Genomic DNA, 27,633 nt, shown 5'->3' on the forward strand with positions numbered 1-27,633 from the left:
GTCCTTGCACTCTGATCATGTTTCTTGCTTGCCTGGTTAGACAATATAGAGGGATTTCTGTGCAGAAGTAGACTCTGTACTAGTCTACTGTACAAAGGTAAAATCTGCATTCCTTGCTCCGCCCACTGGGATGTAGCGCCCAGAAGGTTGCCCAGAAGAGGAAGCAGCCTTCCAGCTGAAAAAGGTTCTTCATCCCTGGGCTATTTAGTCATCAAGGCACTGCCATCCCAGAGGTAGTCTCCAAGCCAAATGCTAGGAACTTCAGGATTGAGAGGCATTTCCAGGGATGGCCCCTAAGACCATTCCGGTCCAAGGGTGGCATCTTTCTCGGATGGAAGGTAAGGGATGTCTCCTGTCACTGTTCCTCAGCCATATCAAAAGACAAATACAATGTAGGTTTCTTTTTTAAAAAAAAATATATAGGCCTCGGAGTTTCACAGAACTCTTCATCAGACAGAGAAATGATGGAGCATTCTGGGATACCTTGACATATTGCATATTCTCACATCAACTTAGGTTGGCCCAAAAACAAAGGCATTATCCACCTTGTATTTTGTATTTCCTGTCCTTTGGGACCAACATAGCGGCCACCATCTACTGAAGAAGGGGAAACTATTTAGCCAAAACCAAACAGACTATTAATAAAAACCAAGTATTACAGATGAGCCAGGGGAAATGGCACATCCTTATTTTGTCATTTATTTCCCACCCTTTCCAATATTTCTCCTTCCTATTTCCTTCATGGCTTCCATCACACAAGAGACATATATTAACACCCCTTCTCTGTAGTAACATTTATGTGCAGTTTTGTGTGACAAACGTTATTTTTGCAACATGCACATGGAAACATTTCCTGTGTAGGAAAGTGTGACACACTTCCATGTAGGAATTAACATGCAATCTATGTGTGTAGATCAAGGGTATGTGTGTAGATCAAGTGGTGCCCTCCTGATGTTGTGGAACTCCATCTTTCCTCAGCTCCTGCCAGCATGCCATTGATCACAGATGGTGGGAGTTGTAGTCCCACAACACTGGAGGACACCACGTTGCTTACCCCGGCATAGATTGTTGCATGAGGCGACCACACATGCAGGATTTATCACTCCATATCTACATGGATCCATGTGGGTGCTCTTCAAATACAGATATCTACACTAGGCTATAGAGTGTTACATGTTTAAAAACTTGGAAACTGAAGTGGCCCTGGAAATGTGAATTGCTTGGTAGATTCATTCTCCACATAGCTATGAAGGTGAGCTCTGGCTGGGCGCATATTCCCAGCCTCCCCTACCTCACAAGGTTGTTGTGAGAATAAACTAGGGTAACACACCAGCATAAATTCCTTCGAGGAATATGCATGTGGAAAATGCATGCCTAAGTGTGCAAACAAAACACTACCACTCTTTCACGGCCCTCAAATGATTAAGGGGATGAGCCCTCAGTATTGTCGGCTGATGTGGCATCCTCCAACAACCGAGTAGCAGGAAAATGGGTTGGAGAAAGGCCGTTTGTGCAAAGACCCTTCCTACCCAATGCCACAGTTACCTAAAGTGTCCGGCAGTTTGGGAGTTAATCGCTGGAACCCTCCGGGGCTACCTCAGAGGGCTGAGTCCAGGGAGTCGGTGACATACAGTCTTCCCGTCGGTCGGGCACACAGGAGGAAGCGGAGATCAAAAAGATTTCTCCTCCTGGCAGCAGCCCCACTGGGCGCCCAGTCCAGGCTCCACGATCACAAAGGGAACTTTGCTTGCCAACGAGTCAAAGTCGGGAGAGCCTCACGATTTCCGACGGGTCTGCTCTTGGTGATCCCTCCTTCCTGCCTGCTTCCCTCCCCATCGTTACACCCAGCCTTTAATCATCTTCAACTGCTCCAGCCCCTTCCTGTGCCGGCAGAAAAGCAAACCCCGCTACAACAGTCGCTGCTGCAATGGGGGGGGGGATCTGAGCGGGGGCTGGCGGAGCTTCAAGGCACAGGAGCGCCCCCAAGCATATTATAGCAGATAACAAACTATCATCACCCTGCCTTGCGTTTTTCACACATCCCACTCCACAAGCGTGGAGTGCTACCTGATCAGGGAAAGGAAGCTTCATGCCCCCCTCCTTTATCTTTGATTTGAAGAAAGCAAGCATCAAAGTCCTGCTCCTATGGTTCTACTGCAGATGCCCCTGTGGTGACAACAGCATGGAGCCAACTATGGGATGGTGGTGGAGAAGAATGGAGGGAGAAAGGAGCTGGAGGACGCAGAGGCGGCAGCAGAATGGACATGAAGAACTGGAGCAGTAAAATCTGCACCAGCAGTTGGACTTTCCAGGAGGCTGGGAAAGAGGGCTTGTCATCACTGCCCTCCTCAGCATTTCCCTGTTGCTGCTGTTGGTTTCTTCTGGAGGAGATAAATGGCAGCCAACTGTAAGCCATCTAGCTGGTGAGAGGACCCTTCCGCTCTGAACTGTGTTTAAGACAGGCTGCTGAGGCTCCTTCAAGTGCAGCAGGATGAGCACCTGAACCTCTAATGTCTGTTAGCTTTCATTTTGCTTTGTACTTATATTTTAAAGTCTAGATTATTTTTTTTGTAATACTGAATGTTTGCTAAATTGTTTGTTTTTGTCCTTTTTGAATGCATTGGTTGTTTTGTAAACTGACTTCTTTCCCCTACTTCAGTGTTTTGTATTTTGATATTTTGACTGTTTGTTGTAAGCCGCTTTGAGCACAGCTCACTGTGGAAAGGCGGCGTATAAATAAACTCACTCAATCAATCAATCAAATCAGCAGGTGAAGATTCTCCTGGAATGCAGTTAAAGCTGTTAAGACAGTAGTGTAGTGGCACATTCAGAAGCGCAGGGTCCATTGCTGTTAGTCACAGCCAGACTCCCTTCCCCTTTTTTTTTGCTGTGTTGAGAACGAGATCCTCGTTAATGCCTTCTCCCACAACAACTGACATCCCTAGGAGCCAATAAGTATGAAAGAAGAGACTGTTAGCTTTTGGGAAGAGTCTTCTTAGTGGCCTACTCACGATCTTTCATTCTGATTAGCTGCAATCAGCAGGAAAGGACAAGGAAGTATGTTTGAAGACTCTTCTCAGTGGCTAACACTCCCTTTTCATGCTGGCTTGTAGGATGCTGGAGACATAGCGACTTTGTTGGGAAAAAGTAAGGGGTTTAAGACACACACACCCTCCAGAGGACTGTTAAAGGAGTATTTGTGGAGGCTGCTAGAGCAGCTGGCAATTCTAGGGCAAGGATAGGTGATTTTGTAATGTGGGAATGGCCACTGTGGAATCCACTCCCACAAAAGGCAGTGGTTGCCACGGTGGACGGCTTTAATAGAGGATAAGTCAAATTCATGGAGGGTAAGGCTATCAATGGCTACAGCCACTGATGGCTATGTTCCCCCTCCATTGTCGGAGGCAGGATTCCTCTCTGAATGCCAGTTGCTGGGAAACTCAAGTGGGGAGAGTGGCTGTTGCATCCAGATCCTGCTTGCAGGCTCCCCACAAGCATCTGGGTGGCCACTGTGAGAGCAGAATGCAGGACTAGATGGGCCACTGGCCTGATCCAGCAGGCTCTTGCTATAACACCTGCCAGTAGCACACAAGGCGGCTTACAATATACACCACACAGTTGCAATCTTTCCTAAACTACATAGTGCCCATCTCCTGGGCATAATTTCACCCTAAGAATGACTATGATTCAGGGCTGAGTAATCTATTATGTGTTCCTATATGGAAAGCACTTCCTTACAACTCACATTGTGTGTCATCCCCACATGTGCTGGGAAGAACAGATGATAAAAACCTCCATGACCCCAGCCATTGGTCAGATGCAAATAGGCTTGTTTTCAATTCCTTTTTTTTTTCTTTTGCACCATAGATTGTGAACCTGCAGACGTGGACTATCCTATCTTTTAATAATGTTGCAATGCTTACAACATTTTAGGTGCACTACATATTATAATAATAAGAGTAATAATAATACGGTCTGATACCAGTCTCAGTATAGCTTAGCCAGGTAATTTTGTACATTTTTAATATTTTTCATTTTCAATTACGATCGGCAGGGTCCACACACACAATGCAGTTCTAATCCTCTTTTAAAGCTGTCTAAGTAGGTGGCCATAGAAGCATCTTGTGGTAGCAATAAGAAATTCCATAGTTAAACTACGTGCTGTATGAAAAAAAACTTCTGTGTCTTGAATCTTCCAACGTTCAGCTTCATTGGATGACTCCAGGTTAGTACAATGAGGGAGAAACACTTATCTCTAGCCCCTTTCTCCACACCATACATAATTTTATATACCTCTATCATGTCCTCCCCTTCCCTCATAGTGGAGTTGCTACAGATCCTTGATCATTTTGGTTTTATTTATGTTATATTTGCATCCCACCTTCCCTCCAAGAAGCTCAAGATGGCCTCTTCCCACCTGGTCTGGGAGGATGGGGCTGAGTGATTGCAGCTATAAAAGTTATTGCTACCTGAAGATGCCAGATACCACTTTGACTGTGAGTGCTGCAGTACCTTCTCTCTGCTTGCTGTCCTCTTTCCACCTGTCCTAGCCTTGACTGTACTACCTGAAGATGCCAGAAACCATCTGGATTATGAGGTGTTGTTTAAGGGCTTTTAGGGGCCAACATTTAATTCTGGAGGTAGTTATTTTTGCTGTTATTCGTTTTTGTATTTTATTGTTGGGCCTTATGAATTATAAGTGTTTCAATTTATTGTATGTTTCTTAATAAGATGTTTCTTTAACTTATTGACTATTTAGAATTTTGTTTTTTAACAGTGAATCATGTCACATTTTCATGTTGTGAGCTGCCTTGAGCATAGATTACTATGGAAAAGCGGTTTATAAATCAACCATGATGATGATGATGAAGAAGAAATAATGCTCACTATTGTTGGAAGCTGTTGATATATCTGTTCAGGGGATTATTTTTTCTGATTCAACGATTCTCATTGGGGCGTTCTAAACAAAGGTTCCTTGATGTTTCAGGTCCTGTTTACATCTGAAAAAGCAGTCAGCCAACCATGGAACCGTCTGTGTTCTCAGATTCAAAAGAGGGAATTATCTTTTGTCAATCTCTCAAAGCGGAGCAAACGCTCAGCTGGAACTGCACCACTTTATTTTCTGAGATGTGGAGAACATCAATTGCACAAGGCTTCAAACACAAATAGTGAATACTTTAATTTGGGCAAAGGTTTTGCATGGACCTCTAAGGCAGGGATACTAATATTCTTGGGGGCCATTCTCATGCATGGCCAAGCTTCATAATAAGTAAACATTTACTTAAAAGGTCTTCACATTTGTAATGCATTTAGACCTCCACCATTAAGATCTTTATGGTGCCAGATAGATAGCAAGTATTTCTGCAAGCCACTCCAACTGTTTTATAGAATCTGAAAGTTTAATATTGTTCTTCAAGAAGAAACCTGGTGTTTCAAAATGTTTTCGGTGAAATAAATCCTAACACCACTTTTGAGAAAAGTTCACCTTTTGCATTCTTTCTGGGTTTTGCACCTCCATTACATCTTGGTTGTGAGAATGCCTCAGTACTGTATCTAACTCCCCAACCACAGGCCACACTGGCTCGTAACATTGCTAATAGCTTTATCATGACTCCAAACATATTCACATGGTTTCAGCTGCAGTTTAAACTAATAAGTGAAAGAACTCTGCCTCCTGCCCCATGTACTCTTATAATAGTCTAAAAAGTCTAGTCCTATTAGTTCATCCTATAGGCAATGAGATCTATTTCATTCAGGATAATTTGCTAGGTTTTTATTTATTTATATCTATACCCCACTTTACAACCGATGTTGGTATCAAAGCAGCTTACAAGTAGAATGAAATGTACAATTCAAACGTGTGTTTACTATGCACACCTACCTGAGAGAATGTTTCATTGAACTCTGTGGAGTGTTGAGTAAACATGCACATGTCTTAACTTGGCCTGATGGTTTCTCTCTGGAATATTCCAAGCCAGTTTGGTCCTTTTATTAGGACCAAATCAAAATGTCACAAAGCTGTGAGCAAGCTTTCAAGTTCTCCAGAACCCTTATTCAGGCTGGATGTTAACAAAATGGGAGCGGGGTGTGTTTGGAAAGAAGAGTTATGCAGATGTTAATTGGGCTTAACCAGTGTAAAACAAGACTGCAGGATACACACAGGTCCAATGGACCAAAGCAGCAATACTTTTTGACAGAAGGGTCATGTAGTTCTGTATTCCTACTGGGCTCCTACTGGGAGTAAGGGCGGGATGTAAATCTAATAAATAATAATAATATTCAATTCCAATCAGAACATACAGGCCCCTAGTGCGACCAAAAGTAAATTGATATGTGGTAGCTTTTATATTAGCAAATCTGGACATTAATTTTAGTGGTGCACTAGCTAAAGAAACCTAATTGGGACACTATTTACTAGTGCCTAGAGGTTGTATATATATATATATATATATATGCATACATATATATACATACATATATATATACATATACAACATCCTTCAAACAACAATGGAGAGGCAAGTTCTAGTACTATTAAGTGCAATTCCTCCCGTTCCAAAAAAACCATATCCAGTTTAAAGGATCTTCCGAAGCACACTAAAAGCGTAGGCAGCCCCGTGCTCTAGAATATGTTAAAGATCTAGAACCTCTTGGAGATTCACCCCCACCTCCACGGAAACGACGCAAGCCATCGCGAAAACTCTGCGGGCAGTCAAACATTACAACTAAGAGCAAGAAGAATCCAAGCAGTAAGGCAGTCAGGAAACACCCTCCCAGATCTTCAGGATATTTTTTATTATTACTCTTACTACTACTATTAAGCAAGCTCTTCCCTCCATCTTTCTTCCCCACTGTGAAACACCTTCTGCGCGGTCCCGATTTGGGCAGCGCCCAGCAGAGGGCTCCTCTTCCTGTGCAAGGAAGGGAAGCTGTGCCCCTTCTCTGCCGCCGCCGTCGCCACTCGCCAGCCCAGACCAGAGAGGCGGAGTTTTCTGAGTCAGCCGCCGCTGCACATCCGGATTAAGCTTAAGTGGTGGTGGTTGCTGCTGTTGCTGCTCCCCGCAACAGAGACCCCCCCCCCGATCTGCAAACTTGCTGGAGCCGCGCCGTAGGCTGATTGTAGGTGATCAAAGGTGAATCCATGGTGAGGCGAAGGGGGGGGGCGAGCGGGACCGAGGCCTAGAGGGCTTGCCCACACATTGGCCCTGATTTTTCTCCCCTCCTCCTTTTTGTTGTTGTGAATGAGAGGGAAAGGTATGGAGCCGCCGATTGATATAAACCCGCTGCCGGTGGGGGAGGGGGGCATCTCAGGGTTACATTGGAGGAGGGGAGAATGAGAGTGTAAGTCTCGCTAGGACGCCCTTTTGCTGCAGGGAGTGGGTGGGATCCGAACAAGGGCGAGGGAGAAATTAGCCGCCGGTGTGGGGGGCGGGGGAGAAAAAGAGATTTTTTTTTTTAAGGTCAGTGGGTAAATTGGATTGGCTCCTGTTTGCTCGTGCAGTAAAACGGAAGAGCAGTTTCAAACCTTTTACCTGTAGGCCAGCGCAGTCAGATTTGCGGGTGAAGGTTCTTGTTTAATTTGCAGCTTCCAGATTCGTGTTGTAGCAAACAAAAAATGAATTTGCAAGGAAACCACTTGTTGTGGCAGCTTCTTAGTGGTGGCGAGGGTGATATACTGAGACGCATGCAGAGGATCATACCCCCTTTTTGTGGATTACTTAATGTAGTTAATAAATAAGCAGTGTTATCGCGTTGTTGTACCAGATGCTACATCCAAAATTGTCATATCACTTTTCTTCCTTAGTATCTAATCTCTATATTACTACTTCCAAGAATCAGTAGTACTTCTAATGATTTGTTTCAATTTAAGAAACGTTTATATTATCTTGGTACTTAAGTTCTCAGGGTGCCTTATGATATCAGTAAAGCAACTTAAAATATCAGAAATGCAACAAAATTAAGCATTGCTGCATTTGTAGAATTGAGCTTGTACATAATCCCATACATTTGATGCTTGCGTCTTTAGAAAAATATACAGAGGGAGCCTTGAGATGATGTTATTGGGGAGCTGTGTTTACTTTCTGCTAAAATGTTAGAAGAAATCAGCCAAGTATGAGTTTTAGTTCAGCACTAACATCTGTAGGGCCACAGCTTAGCTACCCCTGATCTAGAGGAAAAACCATGCTAGTAGCCCTTCATTTTGGCATAAGCTTTTATCAAGTAGATCCCACTTTTATCAGATAATTCTTCTGATGAAGTGGACTCTGGTCCACAACAGTTTATGCCATGCTAAATCAAACAAATTTAAAACAACAAAGAATCTGGCACCTTTAAGGTTATTATCATCACTAAATTTTAACACAGATTCTTTAACTGTGGATTGGAATGGAGCACATTTGGCCTTTATTATTTTATTTATTTATAAAAATGTTTGCATACTACTATTCATTAAAAACTGGTTTACAGTCACACATATATACAATAAAAACATAAAAATTTAAAATCAGAAATCATCAACTGACTATTACAGATGTCTGAAGTTGCCAATATGTCTTGAGCTGGACCTGTCAAAAGTAAACTGCATAAGGCAGCCTTTGCCAAGATGTTTTAGATTAGAACTCCCATCAGCCAGAGCCCGCTGGGAGATGTAGTCCAAAACATGTGGAGGGCACCAGCTTGGCAAAGGCTTGCATAAGGCTTCTGTACAGACAAGCTGATGACAGTGTTGATCCTTTTTAATAGGAGGCATAAGAATTTCTGACTAGGTTTACTTTTTCTTTTGTGTGTTATTTTTGTAAAGAATCCCCCAAACCTTGAAAGCACTAAACAATGCCAGGTGACACCCTGTGTGTAGGCTCCTTGCCTGACTACCAGTAGCAGATTGTGCAAGAAATTGCCAATCCGTTGCCGCTCTGCAAATAAACATGCCCTGAAAAACTGGGTTGGGTAATAGCTTGTGTGTGGAGGGGCTCTCCATCCTTTTAACCACTCTTATTTGTATCTTTTGATAAAGAATTCTTCCCTTTTGTATATATCAAATCCAAATTAGAGTGAATTTACAAATGTGCTGGGAGGGTTATGCCCACAGGAGGTTAGAATTGACAAATAAATCTAATAAAAAATTCACCCTTTTTCCTAGGAGCTGAGGGTAGTGAATGCAGGGCCTCTTTCCACCTCCCTCCCCCTTTATACCAATCCCATAAGGAGGCTAGACTGAATGACCGAGTGGCCTAATCTAGCCTACGTTTGGGATTCAATCCCAAGTCACACCAGCCCAGTTTCAGAGGGAAGAGCTGAAGCTCAGAGCATCTGCTCTGCGTACAGACGTTCCCAAATTCAATCCCCAGCCTTTCCAAGTAGGACAAGGAATGTCCCCTGTATTACACCCAGGAGAGCCGCTGCTATGAGGCAGCTCACTAATACCCTTTCACCTGCTGTCTAGTCACTGGGGCTGGTCTGATGCAGTGAGTTAAAGTACTGAGCTTAGGTGTGGGAGATTTGGGTTCAAAGCTCTGCTTAGCTGGGAAGCTCCCAGATTGGCCCTGGACAGGCCTTGCAATGTAGCTGATCCCAGCCTACCAGCTACAGAGCAGTGATGGGGAAGCTGTGACCCTCCAGATGTGTTGGGTGCCAGCTCCCTGACGTATGGCCAGTGATGAGGAATGATGGGATTTGTTGTCCCCAACAACATCAAGGCAGACACAGGTTCCCACACCTTTGCACTGAGAGGAATCTGTTTGTGGTCCTTGCACCCGGGACTGCAGAAAGAGAGAGAAGGGGCTATGGAGCAAGGACTGGTGGTGGCGCTGTTTTTGGCTTTTTTGGGTGGCAGTCGTGCAGGCCTTAGACAAGGCAGTACCCAGGACTTGCCATCCCAAAGGCCCCCATGAGCTGTTTTTTTTAAGATTTAAAAACAGCTCTTGATCTAAGTTACCGCTGTAGGCTAAATAAGCAAGACTTGGAAAAAGCTGTACTGTAGAAATCCTAAGCAAAAGCGAAGAGAATTTGCTAACGTTACCAAGTAGAGCCAGCCACTGCAATACCCTCTTTGAAAAGAGCGTAGGTGGCCCTGCTTTTGTGAAAATGGACAGGATTCTCTCTCCCCCAGAACTGCAATCCCCAGACTCTCTTGTTGGGAAAGGAGGCACGGCTGTTGAATTAGTACAAGGCTGTAGTGTAAACATCCTTAAAGAGCGGTGAAGCCTGTTCTGTATTGAATCAGGCCGCCATGGAAACCAGGAACAGTCCAATCAGATGGATGCCTGCAGAGGACTGGAGCTTCACAAGCACTTCAACAATGGGGCCTTTGCACTGGTGGTTTTGAAAAATATATTTAATAGGAATGTTCCCCCTGCGTTAAGTGGGGCAGCTTAGAGATTCCATTCTCCCATCTTGCCCCAACATCCCTCTCCCGTCAGCCTCGCGCAAACCCTTGTATGGTAACTGCAGTGGTGCAGTTGCACTGTCCTGAGTTGCCACACCGGTCCGGCATTCATCTACTTAAGATGTACTTTTTAAAATGTTTGATTTAATATTTGAAACCAAGCAGAGCTCAAGGAGGCTCACGGCAATAACAAATAAAAGCAGCACTTCCTGATGCAAGAGAAATGTACACTAAGGAGTACAATACCTTAATCAAAACAATAGGAAATAGAAAAATCCCATTCAGAGCCACACTGGATGTATGTTAGGAACCCCAATTAACCCTGCAGTGACAAGCAGAAACACCATCCATCAAAACACCCCTATCTCTCACCTAGGGTGTACATAGTCCCCTCCCATTTCTCACCTGGGGGGAGGGGGCAGGTTCCAGCAACAGGCTCTTACCCTGGGGCAGAAACTGCTTTTCTGTCTCACTGCAGCCCACCAGTCAGCAGACAAAGTACACATTAACCCCATGTTATAACAACCAGAGCTGAAGAGAGAGGGAGCAAAAAATCCTACAAACCAGGCTCTCTCACCGTGGAGCATCAAACAGCTTCCATTTTCCCTCTGCTAGTACTCCACAAGCAGCAGCATTTTAATTAGAGATGTTGGATGCTCCGACACAGCAAAAAAGACAATTTTTTTTGGTTGCAATCTGATGTTAAATCAAAATTTGGCAGATGTAATGACCGCTTCCTAACACGTTGGGTGCAATGACTGATGGCATGTAAAGAGCCATTCTTGGTCATTACGGTTAAGTTATGGAACTCGCTCCCACAAAGACAGCGATGACCACCAGCTTGGATGACTTTAAAAGAGGATTAGACAAATTCATGGAGGATAAGGCTATCGGTGGCCACTAACGGCGATGGCTACGCTCTGACTCTGTGGTCGGAGGTGGCATGTTTCTGAATACCAGTTGCTGGAAACTGCAGGAGGGGAGAGTGCTCTTGTGCTCTGGTCCTGCTTTTGGGCTTCCCATTGCATCTGGTTGGCTGCTGTGAGAACAGGATGCTGGACTACATGGGCCAGTGGCCTGATCTAGCAGAGCTCTTATGTTCCATTTGGATGTCAAAAAAACCTTGCAAATATCAAAGCCAACTTTCAGGAACATGAGACAGGGCTTTTTCTGCAGCAGCACCATTGGTTGTGAAATTCCCTTTCAAAGAAGAGGAGGCAAGCCACACCCCTGATGGTGATTAGGCGGGCAGTGAAAACAGTCTTATTCTGTGTGGCTCTTAATGGCTTAACTCTGCTCCTTTTGATTTGAAAGTTTCAGTCTTAATTTTTTTATTTGATGGAGTTTTCTTGTTTGGTTTTGTTCTTTTATGTAAACTTTATTAAGATTAAAAAGTGGTATAAAACATTTAACAAAATAAATTGGGTTGCAGCCAATGCTAGTCCTACCCAGAATATACCCATTGAAATGTATGAACATGGCTAACGGATTAATTTCAGTGGGTCTACTCTGAATTGGACCTACTCGTGGAAACAATCCTTTATGTAGACGCGTGTATGGGGGATCTCACAGGCCTGTCTCCTGTTTGGCTTGTACTCTGCTGGAATTCTGGCTGTGTCTAATTTGTATTGCATATTTAAATAGCTGTGGTTTTTTTAAGTCCTACTTTTGGACCTTGTAATTAGGGTGTGCTGGACTATATGTTGGTCAAATTTCAACATTTTGATCTATTGCAGAAATTCCTTATTTTGAGTTTTATATGGGCCTCTCAGAACACACAGTGCTGTGTAAACACTTTTTATCTATGGTGAGCTGAATCACACTTGTGAAAGAGGGCAGGGAATATATTTAAAATTCAGTACACCTGCAGAGGTTGCGACACTATATATTAAATCCATCAGAGAAGCCTTTAATCAAGCTCTGCACTTGTCCATTCATTCACTGTTGGCTATAGTCATTTTCTGATACAATCAGGAAAGAAAAGGAACCTGTTGTTTTGCCTGTTAATGTCCTCTAAGGAATGGCTGAGGGACCTGTGGCCCCCCAAATGTGGTGGGACTCCAGCTCCTGTCAGTCCCAACTAGCATGGCCAGTGGTCAGGGATGATGGGAATTGTTGTTGTACTCCTCTGCCAACATCTGAAGGGCCACAGGTAAGCCACCCCTGCTCTAAGTAGTGTGGTACAATGGTTAGAGTGTTAGACTGGGACCTGGGAGATCAGGGTTCAAATCTTGGCTCAGTTATGAAGCTCACTGGGTGACCTTGGGCCAGTCACTTTCTCTCAGTCTAACCTACCTCCCAGGGTTGTTGTGAGGATAAAATTGGGAGTGGAAGGACCATGTTTGTTTGCCACCTTGAACTCCTTGGAGGAAAGGTGGGATGTAAATGTAATTAAAAAATATTCCAGTGAAAGGACAGATGGGCTTATTTTGTTGTTGGCAGGTGCCGGTGGGCATCTGAGAAGACCCTTTTCCCACCATGGAGCCATGGGTGTACCTGGACCCACGCCAGAGGGCTTTGTATCGAGATGTCATGCAGGAGAGCTACGAGACGTTGATGTCTCTCGGTAAGGATCCCTTTCCTTCCACTGTGTAGCTATGCATCGTTTCTCCCTGCTCCTTTCATGCTTGGTTCTTTCTTATTGCATGTAATAAAGGCAATCTCTCTTCTCCCTTCCTTCCTTTCTCTCCCGCCCTCCATCCCTCTCTAAACAGCAGCTGTAACTGATATCATATTCAGGGAGATAGCAGGATCTTTCACTTCTCTCTGAAAAAAGAAAGACATGGGTTGGAGTCTCCCGGAGCAACAGTGCCACAAGATGCTCTTATTGCTTATGTAAGGTTGGAATAGTCTGAGAGATGGTGGCCTTGCCAAGGCCCCCTACTGGAGTCATAGAGGAGGCAAGATATGAACCAGGAATGTCCTCAGTCACAGTTTATAGGCCTAGTTGCAAGCATTTCAAATTCCCAGGTACCAAGTGAAAATGCAAACAACTTCCCAATCTCCAAAAGCCGACTGGCCAGGCATGTTAGGGACCAGCACGGCATTTTAGATGTTGAAGTGCCAGCGTCACATTTCCAGGCACCCCGATGACCGTGCGACTGGAATTCCTCCAGCCTCGTCATAGTCTAAAGAACCTGCTTTGTATGCATCATGTGCAACATTCCACCGGAGGATACACATTCCAAGTAGGCTGCAACTCAGGCAGCTCTAAAACCTGTTGAGCAGCTCACATAAGTCCAGAAGTGTGTACCTTGTCTCTGTACAGTAACACTGGCTTTCTTTAAGGTAATGTGCTGAGCGTGAGACATGTGATATTATTAACTGTAAGTTGCTAGGAGTGCTTATGTGTGTGTTGAAAAGCAACTAATGAATTTAACAAATAAATAATAAATAATTAAATGTGAGGGTTTTAGACCTCTCCCGTTGCTGCTCCACCTGACCCACACAGATTTAGGAAACCCCAACCTATCTAGCAGTGCAGGGGTGGGGAACCTGTGCTCCTCCAGATGTTGGTAGGAACTACCAACACCCATCGTCATCAGAAGAGCCCTGCTGGTCCAGGCCAGTGGCCCATCTAGTCCAGCTTCCTGTTCTCACAGTGGCTAGCCAGATGCCCATGGGAAGCCTGCAAGCAGGACCTGACAACTGGCCATTCTGGCTGGGGTGGATGGGAGTCCAAGCAACATCTGGAGGGCTGCAGGTTCCCCATCCTTGTGTTTGGGATCCCTTACTCCCCCTTCAGATGTCCCAAGGATTGCTGTCCTTGGCTGCTGAGTGAAAATGCTGCCTGTTAAAATGGCTTGGGGGGCAGCTGTTCTGGGCAGGAAGCCCCCACACAAAGGCAGGTCCCCAAACATCTCCTGAAGCACCTGTGTGGCACTGGTTAGAGAAGAGCATGCTGGGCTAGGCAGAGGCAGCCCTTCTTGAAGTAGGGGCTGTGAGTGAGAGACCTTTCCAGCACCCTCCATCTCACTCAAACCGCACACACTTGGATGCGGATTTTGAGGCTTCAGACTTTCCCTACCTGTGGGCTGTAGAATAAAGAGGGCATCATACACTGCAGAGCACATCTGTATCATTATGGGATCTGCATGAAACAATGGGAAAGATTATCTACGCCCAAGTTTAGAAGGAGGATCATCACTAACCCTCCCAATCCAAAATAGTGCAAGCCAATTAATTTTTATCCAATCCTAGTCCTTCTCAGAGTAGATCCACTGAAATTAATAAAGATGACTGACTTAGGTTCATTAATTTCAAGGCATCTGCTCTCAAGAGGACTAGCACTGATACAACCCACTAATGTCTGTGAAAGGAGCCTACTGTGTTCGAAGCCACAGTGTTTCCTCAGAGAGAACAACCAGTGGCGCTGGGATGCAGGGGAAGGGAGCTGTAGCACTTTACCCCGCCCCTCCAAGAGCTGGAGTGATGTTCTGCCAGAGCTCCCAGGCACTCAGGAGTGCCTGCTAGTTGCTTCTGGCCACAGCAGTCTTGTACAGCCAAGGCTTTCTCCAAAGCTGACTGGCCTGTGCTTGCACTATGCCAGGAGCCTGTAGGAGCATGCAAGTGCAGTGACACTCTTAATGTTTCAGGTGTGGTCAGTACTTGCCAAGCCTCTACATGCCCAGTAAGCTCAGTAGCAGGCAGGTGACAGCAGCAGTGCACGTGCACACACTCTTCGAACCTGCCTCCTAATTGATGATGGACTGCCTTCAAGTCGATTCCGACTCATGGCGACCCTACAAATAGGGTTTTCATGGTAAGTGGTATTCAGAGGGGGTTTACCATTGCCTTCCTCTGAGGCTGAGAGGCAGTGACTGGCCCAAGGTCACCCAGGGAGCTTCATGGCTGTGTGGGGATTCGAACCCTGGTCTCCCAGCTCATAGTCCAGCACCTTAACCACTACACCACACTGGCTATATGCAGAGATTGGGAGAGAGGAAGGGGACTGGTGAAGCCTTTGTCTCACTGGTTCACAGGTACATTTCTCTCTTTTCAAATGGTGCACTGGTCCATTATGATAGAATATTCTTTCTATCTTCATAGCTAGTTCTCAGCACATACCCCAAACTCCCCCTTCCCAAAGCAAATAAGTACCCTTCAAAAAGACTGTGGTTCCATTTCAAACTCAAGGATCCAGCTTCTGCAGCAGCCTCTTCTGAGCTTTAGAGCCCGAGGGAAAAGTTGGGGGAGCCTGACTTGTTGGACGCTGAGCCAGTGCCTGCCAGGTCAGTACCAGCCCAGGGAAAGGACACTGGTCTCAAGAACATGGAAGCACAGGAGAATGGATCTTGGCTCCCCACAGCTATTCATTGGCATATAGGAACCTTTCTTATACTGCATCGAACTATTGGACCATCTAGCTCAGTATTGTCTACACTGACTGGCAGCTGCTCTCCAAGGTTTCAGGCAGAGAGTCTCTTCCAGCCCAACCTGGAAATGCCAGGGATTGAACCTGGGACCTTCTACGTGCAAAGCTGATGCTCTGCCATGAAGCTGCATCCCTTCCTTCTGTCAGTATACCCAAAACATCAAATCTCAGGATGGCAGTCCCATAGAACACTCACAGAGCATGCCCCATTGAACTTGGTGAGGTTTGCTGCTGCATAAGCATGGATAAGAGTGGGCTGTCAGATCTCTCGGATGGCTGAACTTTTAGTCCCATTCTATGCATAATTATGCAGAAGGCAGTCCCACGTTTGTGCAATGGGGCTCTCTTTTTGCAAGCACGGACGACGGCTTCAGAAGCCACAGCAAGATCTGTAGGACTCTAAAATGGGTGCCTTCTTGTGTACAGTGCACAGTGCTCCAGCCAGTTAGCCAGTTAGTTTTAACTCTGAGAAAACAGAATCCTAAGGCTGGAAAAGGAGGTATGAAAAGGCCGGTTGGACTGTCTCCTTTTCTAAAGGCAGGGCCATCCATCGAGCTATCTGCACACTCAAGCCCCAAGCGGAGAGTGGGTGCACCACAGAAAAGGAGCCTATGGATCAGATAGCCCCAGACAACTCAAGTAAGTAAGCCAAGCCACATGTTATAGGGGGAAGAAAGACTAGGGACTTACTGTCACTGCTACCTTTTGCAGTGCAGATTTAACTATCTGTACTTGGAAGCTGGTCCTAAACGAACAGGTGCAGGCCAGCAGCTTTGACTTGAAACCTGACAAGCACAAATATGGAGCTGAATTCCCATACCATTTATTTTACCATCCTGGGCGTGAATATGATTTGTCACTCTTATATCCTTCCATGCTTCTAAGGAACATGGTAGGGCAGTAGCTCAGTGGTAGAGCACCTGCCTTGTGTGCAGAAGGTTCCAGGTTCAATCCCTGACATCTCCAGGTAGGGCTGACAGAGACCCCTGTCTGGAACCCCAGAGATCTGCTGCCCATTGGCATGACCAATAATGAGCTACGTGGACAATGGTCTGACTCAGTGTAAGGCAGCTTCCTTATGCTGTTGGAACAGTGTTGGGGTAGGTTAGAGTGTTGCCTCCTCACAGCCTGGATATTGTTTCCATGCTTTTCCATTCTCCCCTCCCCAAAAGCGGTGAGAGATGAGATTCATCTCCTTGGTCCTACCATCCTCCCTACCTACTGAGGCAAAATAGACTCCAGGTATGTTGTGCCGTAAGCGGAGGAGAGCAGGCAACAGGATCCAGAATGGAATAAGTGGCAGAAGCTGAGGACTGTTTGCATTGCATGTGGAATACATGCACAGCTGCATAAGTTGTGCAACCCTTCTGGGTTTACTACTTCCTGCAGGGAACTTTATATATTGCAAGAAAGTTAAGATTGACTTTTTGTTGTATCATCTTTGTGAGGGCATAGTTGTGGGGGCTGTCACAATGAGCTCCCGCCCTTCAAAATTTACCCCGACACCACTGGTAATATTTCTAAACAATAATAACATTTCTAAACAAGCCTTCATGAAGCTTTAAGAAAAGGCTACTTCTGTCCATTTAACGCAGTAGGCTTCTTGCACAGTGTGTTCTGCTCATTAAAACATAAGCCTACTCTTGTAGCTTCATATTAACTTCAGAAACTGAGTAGAACTCTTAAAAATCACAGATACAAAAGGAAATTCTGCTGGGAGAACAGCACAAGTTAAGCTTGGAAAGCCTGTCTACACATTCTATATCTATAGATTTAGGAAACAGTTTTCAAAACTAGAGTATATAACTCCACCACCTAAATTGATACAAACACATAAAAATCTATTACCTTGGATAAGCCTCGCTTTCTACTCCCTAAGATGCACTTCAAGCAAAGCATTTTTAACTTGTTTTGTATAAGGCAGGCAAACCTCTCTGGGCATACAAACTTGAAAAAAGTGCATTTTACTCTTTGCAACCCTTTAAGAAAGAACCTTTCGATGCTCATCAAGGCTTTAGCACCTGGAACCAATTAGTCTGGATGCTTCTAACACAGTGGTAAGAAATCAAGCTCAGGCTTCTCCTCTAGCTTTTTATGGTAGCTTTATAGCTTGATGAACCATCTACCTTGCCTTTCTAATAAGAATTAATCATCTATTGTGTTTTCATTTTTTCCAATTTTCCGTCTACAGCTCATATACATAGCAATTTGTATCAATGCTCCCTAAAACAGGGTTGGAGATAGTTTGCATTTTCCTTACCTTAGGGCGTGGGCGGGGCCGGTTTTTGAAAGAGCACTCTCTGGTGCATATGAAAAAAGTTGTGGTTTTGTGTGTGTGTTAAAAAAAAGAAGCCATCAAGTACTTTAGCTGGTCTTTCCATTTGCCCCAGGGGATGCTGTTTCAAAACCCCACCCACACAGCAAGTGGCCCTTTGTAGCCAATAAATTGCCCTTAACCCTCCCCACTTGTTGCCTCCTTGTGAGGAAGTGGGTGGTTGGGTGGAGGTAGGCTGCTTTGATGGCAAACAGGAAAAGGGCAGCAGCTGAGGATTCTGCTTTCTGGTTCTCAAACAACCCTGGTGAGTGTTTCCTTTATTAATAACGATATGTGTGCATAGGGAGGGGGCTTTTTGGTCCACGTGTTTTTGGAAGGTTTGCCATGCTTCCCCACTTCCTATGCAGTACTCTGCCCCACTCCCTTCCTCTCTAGCACCCTCTGCCCTTTTGCTCACTTGCCAGCTTCCAGTTTCCCTCTCTACCTGCCCTGGTGATAGGACCCTCCCTTGATCACCTCCAGAGCCCCTTTTCCCAACCCCAATTTTCCATAACCTTTCACTTTCCATTTTCCTTTGCTACTAGCTCAATATCTCTTCAGCTGATAGCTTAGCAGCAGAGCATCTGCTTGGCATGCAGAAGTTCCTGGCATCTCATGGGAAGAGATTCATAAATGAAATAAATAATAATATTGGGTGGTATTCAACTTATTTATTAATTAATTAAATTTACATCCTGCCCTTCCTCCCAGAAGGACCCAGGGTGGCAAACAAAAACACTTTAAATCATCCAAAAACAAAACACTTTAAAACATTTTAAAAGCATCTTTTAAAAACATCTTAAAAAGTAATTCCAACACATGTAGACTGGGATGAGGTCTCTGCTTAAAAGGCTTGTACTATAATACTCAGAGTAGACCCATTGAAGCTAATAACCCTGTCTATGTCATTCATTTCAATGGGTCTATTCTGAATAAGACTTAGTTAAATACTACAGCTTCCTTTTCTTCTCATTTATCACTTCCAGACTGGGAAACATTCCCTGCCCAAAAACTTGGAGAACTGCTGCTAGTCAGTGTAGAGTAGACAATATTGGCCTTGATGGACCAATGTCCTGACTTGGTATAAGGCTGCTTCCTATATTCCTTGGGGACACCCCCTTAGTTACCCTCTTGTCCATCTTTTGCAATCTCCTTAAACCCATGTTTTTCTTCCACTGTGGGATTCCTTTGTTGGTCACCCTGAACCTCCCCAATCCCATTTATATTATCTTTTCTTTCTTTACCCCCAAATATATAAGGGATCTCTTCTTACTCCCCTGCCCTTTCCTTTTTCAAAGTCCCATCACTCTGGTGTCACTGCCCAGCATCCCAGATGCTTAGCCTGTTTTTCTTGTTTGTTTGTTTTGTCTGGCTTGTGTACCTGTTTCTTGATGTACATAGTGGAGTGGCTGATGGTGGTGGCCTTGTTTTCATGCAGTGGATCAGTGACAGGCACTCTGCATATGCTCGATTGCTATGATTGCTGAACATAGCACACTATAAGTTGGGGAGTTCTGGCCTTCTTTTCCATCCTCTCCCCATATTTGCCCATCCCTTTCTTACCATTGTTATTAAAATGCCTAAGGTACTGTACAAATATAAAAAGATGAGAATAGGTTCTCCTTGCAGGCTTACAATCTAAAGTTAAAAGACAAAGCATATTTGTAGGAGAAAATAAAGCAAAAGGGAAGAGAATTCCCTTTTTCTATACTTCTTTAAAATTTCTATTTGGACTTTTTAGTGTTAAGTTTGTAATTTATATCCTGATTTTAAAAACAAAAACCAAAGTTGTGTACAAAAAGCCAAGATAATGCAAAAAAGTTAAATAATCCTATTTTTTTAAAAAGTGCAGCCTTTAAAAATTCTCATGTTTTAAATTTTGAATACAGCAGATCAAAGCCAAAAGCTAAGTGAAATATAGGAAGCTGCCTTATACTGAGTCAGACCATTGGTCCATCTAACTCAATACAGTGTGCACTGACCGGTAGCAGTGGCTTTCCAGGATTTCAGGCAGGGGAATCGTAGAATAGTGGGTTGGAAGGGGCCTATAAGGGCATTGAGTCCAACCCCCCCTGCTCGATGCAGGAATCCAAATTTAAGTGTACCCAACAGGTGACTGTCCAGCTGCCTCTTGAATATCTCCAGTGTTGGGAGAGTCTACCACCTCCCTAGGTAATTGGTTCCATTGTTTATACTGCTCTAACAGGAAGTTTTTCCTGATGTTCAGCTGAAATCTGGCTTTCTGTAGTTTGAGCCCATTATTCCATGTCCTGCACTCTGGGATGATTGAGAAGACATCCTGGCCCTCCTCTGTGTGGCAACTTTTCAAGTACTTGTCAAGTGCTATCATATCTCCCGTCTGTCTTCTCTTCTCAAGGCTAAACACACCCAGTTCTTTCAGTTTCTTCTCATAGGGCTTTGTTTCCAGTCCCCTGATCATCCTTGTTGCCCTTCTCTGAATCTGTTTTATTATTTATTTATTTATTTATTATTTGATTTATATCCTGCCTTTCCTCCCAGCAGGAGCCCAGGGCGGCTGTTCCAGTGTGTCTGCATCCTTCTTAAAGGGCGGTGTCCAGAACTGGACGCAGTACCCAAGATGAGGCCTAACCAGTGCCAAATAGAGGGGAACTAGTATTTCATATGATTTAGAAACTATACTTCTGTTAATGCAGCTTAAAATAGCATTTGCTTTTTTTCCCCGCCACATCACACTGTTTGCTCAGATTCAGCTTGTGAGCAACAATTCAAGTTCTTTCTCACATGTGGTATTAGTGAGCCAACTATGATTTCTTTTTCCTAGGTGTAGAACTTTGCACTTTTCCCTGTTAAATTTCATTCTGTTGTTCTCAGCCCAATGCTGCAGCCTATCAAGATCACCTTGAATTTTGTTTCTATCCTCCAGGCTGTTAGCTATCCATCCCAATTTTATGTAATTGCAAATTTGATAGGAGTTTTCTGCACCTCCTCATCCAGGTCATTGATAAAAATGTTGAAGAGCACTGTGCCCAGAACTGAGGCCTGCAGTACCCCGCTCATTTCCTCCCTCCAGTTTGAAAGAACCATTGATAAACACTCTTTTACATTTCTGTGGCCAACTGTGGATCCATCTGATAGTTGTTCCATCCAGCCCACATTTAGCTAGCTTGTTAATCATAATATCATGGGGTACTTTGTCAAAAGGTTAGCTGAAGTTGAGATATATTATGCCCACAGCATTCCCAGAGTCTACCCGGGAGGTTACCCCATCAAAAAATGTGATAAGATTAGTCTAGCAGGATTTTTCCTTGACAAATCTACAGTATGTTGGCTCCTAGTAATCACTGCATTGTTTTCAAGGTGCTTACAGTTTGACTGCTTTATGATCTGCTCCAGAATTTTCCCAGGGATTGATGTCAGGCTGACTGGTCTGTAGTTCCCAGATTCCTTCTTTCTGAAGATAGAGACAACATTAGCCCTCCTCCAGTCATCTGGCACTTCACCCATCCTCCACACTTTCACAAGGATAACAGACAGTGGTTCTGACTGTTCTTCAGCCAATTCCCAGCCCTACCTGAAGATGCTGGGGATTGAACTTGGAACCTTCTGCATGTAAAGCAGATGCTGTAACCATTAAGCTGTATAGCCTTTCCTGTAGGTCTTGATAAGATTATCAAGAATTATTGTCATTGATAGATAGGATTTTTATTTTGTCTTTTCAGCTGCAGATAAATTGCTAAACAGTAATAATAATGAGGAGGAAGAGGAGGAGGATGACGAAGAGGAGGAGGATGAAGGACCTGAGGAACTACGGCCAGGCACCTCCCAAAGCACCCCCAAGCGGGTCAAGCCCTTGGTACACCGGCCTCCCCCTAAGCAGCTGAAAATGATCCCGGTGGTTAAGAAGGATAAGGCGACCCAGCGTGGGCACGCCTTGAAGAAAAGTCTTGAGAGCCGCTGCTCAGACTGCACAAGGAGCCTGCACGCCACCAGCCGGGGCCGCCAGAGGAGCGAGGCCAACGCCGCTCGGGAAAAACCTTTCCAGTGTGGGGACTGCGGGAAAAGCTTCATCTGGAGTTCTCACCTGGAGCGCCACCGGCGGATGCATACGGGGGAGAAGCCCTTCAAATGCCTCAACTGTGGAGAAGCCTACAGCCAGAACTTCCACCTCTTGCAGCACCGGTGCTCCCAGCTGATTGAGAAGCCCTTCAAGTGCCCCGAGTGCGGGAAGCGCTTTGCCCAGAGCTCGGCCCTGGAGAACCATCGGAAGGGCCACACGGCAGAGAAGCCCCACAAGTGCACCGACTGCGGGAAGTGTTTTATCTGGGCTTCCCACCTGGAGAGGCACCGGCGCGTCCACACCGGGGAGCGGCCTTTCAAATGCCCTGAGTGCGGCGAGACATACAGCCAGAGTGCCCACCTGGCCAAGCACCGACGCAACCACATGGGAGAGCGGCCTTACAACTGCCCGGCCTGCTGGAGAAGCTACGCTCTGATCTCTGAGCTGGAGGAGCACAAGAAAACCCACCTGGGCTGCGAAGACTGCGGGAAGGTCTACCGGAGCAGGCAGACGCTGATGCGGCACCAACGGGGCCACCACCGCGAGCGCACCCACCTCTGCGAGGAATGCGGGAAAGGGTTTGTCTGGGCCTCCCACCTGGAGCGCCACCGCCGGGTCCACACCGGGGAGCGCCCTTTCCCCTGCCCCACCTGCGGGGAGAAGTTTGCCCAGAAAGTCCATCTCCTCCAGCACAACAAGACGCACTCCCATGCACGGCCCTACAAGTGCGGGGACTGCGACAAGCGCTTCGGGGACAGTTCGGCTTTCCTGGCCCACCAGCGGGGACACGCCATGGAGAAGAACCACAAGTGCCAGTACTGCGGGAAAAGCTTTGCCTGGAGCTCCCACCTCGAGAGGCACCAGAGGATCCACACGGGGGAGAAGCCCTACAAATGCCCCGATTGCCCCGAGCACTTTAGCCAGACCTCCCAGCTCTTCAAGCACCAACGCAGTCACCTGGGCAAGAGGCCCTACAAGTGCAGCGAGTGCGGGCGCAGCTTTGGCACCACCCTGGAAGTCATCATCCACCAGCGGACCCACTTTGGGGCCAAGCCCTATAGATGCTCCCACTGCGGGAAGGGGTTCACCCGACGTGCCAACCTGCTGAAGCATCAAAGGAGCCACGTGAAGGAGAGCCCGTAAGGAACACGTCACTGGGCCAAAGGTGGTGAGGAAAAGTGTCCTCCTCCTGCATTAAAGACAGTCTAGAATCCACGCAAAGAGAAGCCCTTCTGTAGGTTCTGATGATGGGGAAGCTGCAGGGCTGATCCCGCTCTTGCAACAGCACCAGATAAATCTGCACGTGGTTGAGGAATATTTCAGAAAACGCAATAGCTTATAAATGAAGAGATTGTAGAAATGCCGTGGTGTGGAAGAGGTGTGGCCGACACCAGGTTCTTGAAAGAAGGCCTATCAAGGTAAAAATAGCAACCATGTCCACTGGGAAATTGATCCTGATTTAGAATTCATATGGATGTCTTATTTGCATTTGTTTGACACTGTGTACATATAAATATACCCCAATTTTTTGGGAAAAAAAGCTTTACTTGACTCTTCATCTCCCTGTATTACACATCAGGAACCCTGCCTGGGATAGACCAACTCCCTTCTCCCCTTATAAGAGCATAAGAAGAGCCCTGCTGGATGAGGCCAGAGGCCCATCTAGTCCAGCATCCTGTTCTCATAGTGGCTGACCAGATGTTATGGGAAGCTGGCAAGCAGGACTTGAGTATCCAGAGGCAGTGGAGGGGGAACATAGCTATGGTGGCTGTAGCCATTGATAGCCTTACCCTGTAGGAATTTGTTTAATCCTCTTTTAAAGGCATCCAAGTTGGTCATTTTGAACTCTGGATAACAAAGCTTTAACATACACCGAGGACTGACCTCCAGACCTTAAATGCCCGACTGAGATGGACTCAGACTTCACTAGATGCAAGGGAATCCATGTTGGGAGGGCTGGGGAGAGGGAATTGAAACTCTTGTAAGCCTCTTGAATGTGGAGGAAAAGCTTTATTGACTTATTCAACTCAAAGAATCTAAACATCCAGGGGAGGTGAGGGAGGGTACATGAATAATGGTAGGGCTGGAAGATTAAATGCAGTGAGCTCTACATGAGTCGTCAGTGCATTAGTACCTGACTAACCAGAGAGTATCTAAGGTCAAATGACACAGCTTTGGCTAGATGCACTGTGTGGCTTCATTGGCAACTTCTACAGAGATAAGAAGCCCAAATTGGTTTCGCTTTGATCTTGGAATCTTGTGTGCTCAGTTTCGTCTTTCCAAGATGGATTGGAGGGAAGACCAAACCCAGAAATTTCTTCCTTGAGGACTAGAAAAGCAGAGATAAATGAGACACTTAAACCTTCTTTAGAAACTGTGAGTTGGGCTTTTGAGCCACTATTCAGTGGGACGGTCTGGTTTTTGGAGCTCTTATCTCTTGGAGTTCTTAATAGTTTGGTCATAGGCATTGTGTGTGCATGTGTGAGAGACAGACAGACAGAGGGTGAGGGTGAGAGTGAGATCTGTTTAGCCATATGACAATGGAACCAATTACCTAGAGAGGTAGTGGGCTCTCTGACACTGGAGGCATTCAGGAGGCAGCTGGACAGCCATCTGTCAGGAATGCTTTGATTTGGATTCCTGCATTGAGCAGGGGGTTGGACTCTATGGCCTTGTAGGCCCCTTCCAACTCTACTATTCTATGATTCTATGAGGTGACAGAAAGCCACCTCTCACCTAGGAAAGAGGATGCCAAAGGGTGCAACATGGTGAAGCGTAGAAAATCATAAGAGGCCCAAGGAGGATTCAGCTTTGGGAATGAAGAATAAGCTTTGCTGGGGTAGTGTATAGTTAATGAATAGGATTCAGAATTTGAGTTCAAAGGTTCATGGTCTCTGTTTTGGGAGGTGGTGGTGGCTGGCATTCGGCATCAGCCCTGTATCAGCCTTTTTTAAAAAAAATAGTTCATGTATATAAGTGGCTGGATCACAGGTCCAGGAATCTCAACGAACAGGCATATGGGAGTTTTCCTACCCTGATATAGGGCTTGTGCTTTAAAGAGTGGGGAGAGAGGAAGTAGGACACACACACGCACACACAAAAGTGATAAAAGTTGAGTCTAGTTGGGTGAAGAGATTGAAGCAGGAGGGAAAAGAAGCGGAACTTCCATTGTGGAAAAGGGCAGGGTGGAAACACAGAGCAAACATCTGTCATGCAAGGTTAACAGCTGGGAACTTAACTATGGTAAAGCTCCATGACTGGAGTTCCGGGGAAGAGAGAGAATTGAGAAAAAGGCCTTGCTTGAAGTGGCTCTGCAGTAGTGGGAGGTGTTGCTGGTGAGGATGAGTGAGATAATACTGATTGAGACACCTGTGGCTGAGAACAGTGTGCCACACTGTGCTTCAGGGAGGATAACTGGCTGGGGATGTGGGGGTGCCAGGAAAATCTGCCCTTGTGTCTTGGTGGGTTGCAAAAGAGGACCCTGATCTGCTACTTCTTTGGGCCCAAACGGTGCTAAGTGAGACATTGGAAGAAGGGATTGGTGTTCCTCTCTTCACTGAGTTGGGAGCTTGCTTACTTGGCTGCGGTGCCTCCCCACCCGACCTCCAAAAACAATCCTCTCCTAACACCTACCTCGGAATCCTGTTCAGGATGACAAGAGTCCTATTTCCCACCCCATCATCTCCATCGATGCTCTTGCGACAAAGATGCCCGCAAAGGAATGAAAAGCCTTGCCTGGCTTAGGAGAGACCTGGAAGCTGCTGTAAACTTGCTGCAGTGCTGCTTGCTCTCTCACACACATGAGGGTCAACTTCATGCAGCCTTCGTAACCCAGCGACTAAGTGGATTGCTGTGGCTTGATGAAGCCTGAACTCCCTGCTCCTGTTATTGCATCCCGGCCTCTTTTTTGTCTTACTGGCTTGTACTTCCCAACCAGGCCCTTCTCTTTCAGAGGTTTATTTACTTTAGTGCTTTTTTTTGGGGGGGGGGGGAGGTATCTTGTTTGCCACAATATGCTTCTGTTGATTTCCCCCCCTTTCTTGTTTTCATCCAAAGCAAATGTCTTTCTGTTTAGGGTCCTTTCCCCTGACTGACTTATGGGGGTGGGGTGGGGGAGTTTCTAAGCTCTGACTTCTTTGTTGTTGGTTAGGAGTAATAAAGTAAAAAATGTAGCTGATGCAAGTCTGGCTTGTCTGACGTTTGTTATAATCCTGGGCCTATTGGCATAGGTTCAGAAGGTGGTGTTGGAGCTCCTTCCCTTAAGCAAAAGCACTGGTCTTCATGTGGTTGGCCAGGACGCACTAGTGGGTCACTTCAGCAGCCCTACCGCTATACAAATATATGGTAAGAAATGGGCAGAGCAATCTGACGCAGAGGAGGGCAGTGGGAGTGGAGCCAGCGGACGAGAAGGGGGTGTAAGGTTCTGCCACACCTTGTGTCTTTTTTGGGAGCCTTGGGGAGGGGAACATGATGGCTCAGTGGAAGGAAAAGAAACGTATGTTTCCTTCCACCACCCTTTTTCTTGGCATAGCATCTGCTGGGACTGGGGTGCTGCAGGACAGAGCCGAATGGGGTCTGGTTGTGGTCTAAGTCCTCTCCTTGGTTCTGCCCTTGACACCTCCTCAAATGCCCGTTTTGGGGCCTTGCGTTGGCCTTGGCTGTGGCAGCTAAACCTCAGCTTGTGGCCAGATGGCAGCAGAGTTCCTTGGCCATGCTGCAGCTGTGCCCAGGTGGGGGATTCCTGCTGCTGTGGCCTGCCTATACCAACATCCTCCCTGCTACACCGTATCCTGAATCCCCTTGGCCCGGCATGACTACACAAGGATTGCTCTCTAAGTGTGTCTGCAACTGCATATTTGGGCTGAAGTTGGGTCCTAGGCTGAAGAGTGCTGGTCTTGAGCAGGAGTTCCCAAAGTGTGGTCCAATAGCTTCATTCAAGTGGTCCATGGTGTGGCTGTAGATTTGTGACTGACGACAAGTCTGTCGTATTAAATACATAGATTTTTAATTGCATTTACTGTATTACAATTTGAATTCTATGGAATTCAATAAAATACAATATATAGCAAATGGAAGGAGCAATAAAAATAACATCTACACCATCTAGCATAGTGTATTACCATTACGACAATGGGGGAAAATCATTAAGTGGTCTCAGCCATTTTCAAGTGGGGAAAAATCTGGGAAGCCCTGTTCTGAAGTACTTGGGCTCATAGCTTAGAGGAGGCATGGATAGAAGGAGGAGGGGATGTACTGGTTGATCTCTGGATGATTTTCCATAGATCAGCAAGGCTTTCTGTCTCCCCAATTGTTTAACAACAGAAATAGCGAAATGTTTCCCCATCAACATGAGGCTCCAGGAGTGAAGAAAGCTAAGCAGCAGGGACTTGTATGTGAAAGGGCTGTGAGCTCAGTTCAGTGCTGGTACTGGAAACAAATTCGAAGGTGACCAGGGGCACCTTGTTCACTAATTCGCATGATGTCTTTCCCACCTGCGTCTGTTCAGTACTACAATCCCAAGT

At 45.8% G+C, this 27,633-nt stretch overlaps 2 protein-coding genes across 12 annotated transcripts in view; one reads left to right on the forward strand and one right to left on the reverse strand.

Moving 5' to 3' along the window:
* The window catches only part of LOC133380857 (zinc finger protein 883-like), a 28,857-nt gene extending 10,713 nt beyond the window's left edge, over positions 1 to 18,144 (reverse strand). For 4 of the 8 annotated variants that reach the window (XM_061619003.1, XM_061619004.1, XM_061619001.1 and 1 more), the window contains exon 1: positions 18,019 to 18,144. The gene's annotated coding sequence lies outside the window, so the exon portion shown is untranslated. Of the gene's footprint in view, positions 1 to 1,545; positions 1,858 to 7,532; positions 7,551 to 17,606; positions 17,714 to 18,018 lie in introns of those variants that run through there. The other 4 variants (XM_061619002.1, XM_061618999.1, XM_061618996.1 and 1 more) reach the window with 4 other exon arrangements.
* On the forward strand, positions 7,010 to 23,657 carry LOC133380861 (zinc finger protein CKR1-like). Of its 4 annotated transcripts, none has more exons than XM_061619009.1 (3): positions 7,010 to 7,133; positions 12,827 to 12,950; positions 21,774 to 23,657. In XM_061619009.1, exons 2-3 carry the CDS (start codon positions 12,863 to 12,865, stop codon positions 23,252 to 23,254), a joined length of 1,569 nt encoding a protein of 522 aa, XP_061474993.1. In that variant the 5' UTR covers positions 7,010 to 7,133; positions 12,827 to 12,862; the 3' UTR covers positions 23,255 to 23,657. The 4 variants fall into 4 exon arrangements, with proteins under 4 accessions (XP_061474993.1, XP_061474995.1, XP_061474994.1 ...); XM_061619011.1 differs by having other exon boundaries at positions 7,103 to 7,119; XM_061619010.1 differs by having other exon boundaries at positions 7,130 to 7,144.
* Positions 23,658 to 27,633: the final 3,976 nt, after the last annotated feature.

Source organism: Rhineura floridana, chromosome 3 (assembly GCF_030035675.1).
Source record: "Rhineura floridana isolate rRhiFlo1 chromosome 3, rRhiFlo1.hap2, whole genome shotgun sequence".
In the NCBI taxonomy this organism is placed as follows: domain Eukaryota; kingdom Metazoa; phylum Chordata; class Lepidosauria; order Squamata; family Rhineuridae; genus Rhineura; species Rhineura floridana.

Excerpts from the sequence above, each read along its gene's own strand:
- LOC133380861 (XM_061619009.1), top strand. The coding sequence starts at position 12,863 with ATGGAGCCATGGGTGTACCTGGACCCACGCCAGAGGGCTTTGTATCGA. Across the intron at positions 12,951-21,773 it reads CGAGACGTTGATGTCTCTCG|CTGCAGATAAATTGCTAAAC; the intron begins GTAAGGATCCCT and ends TTGTCTTTTCAG.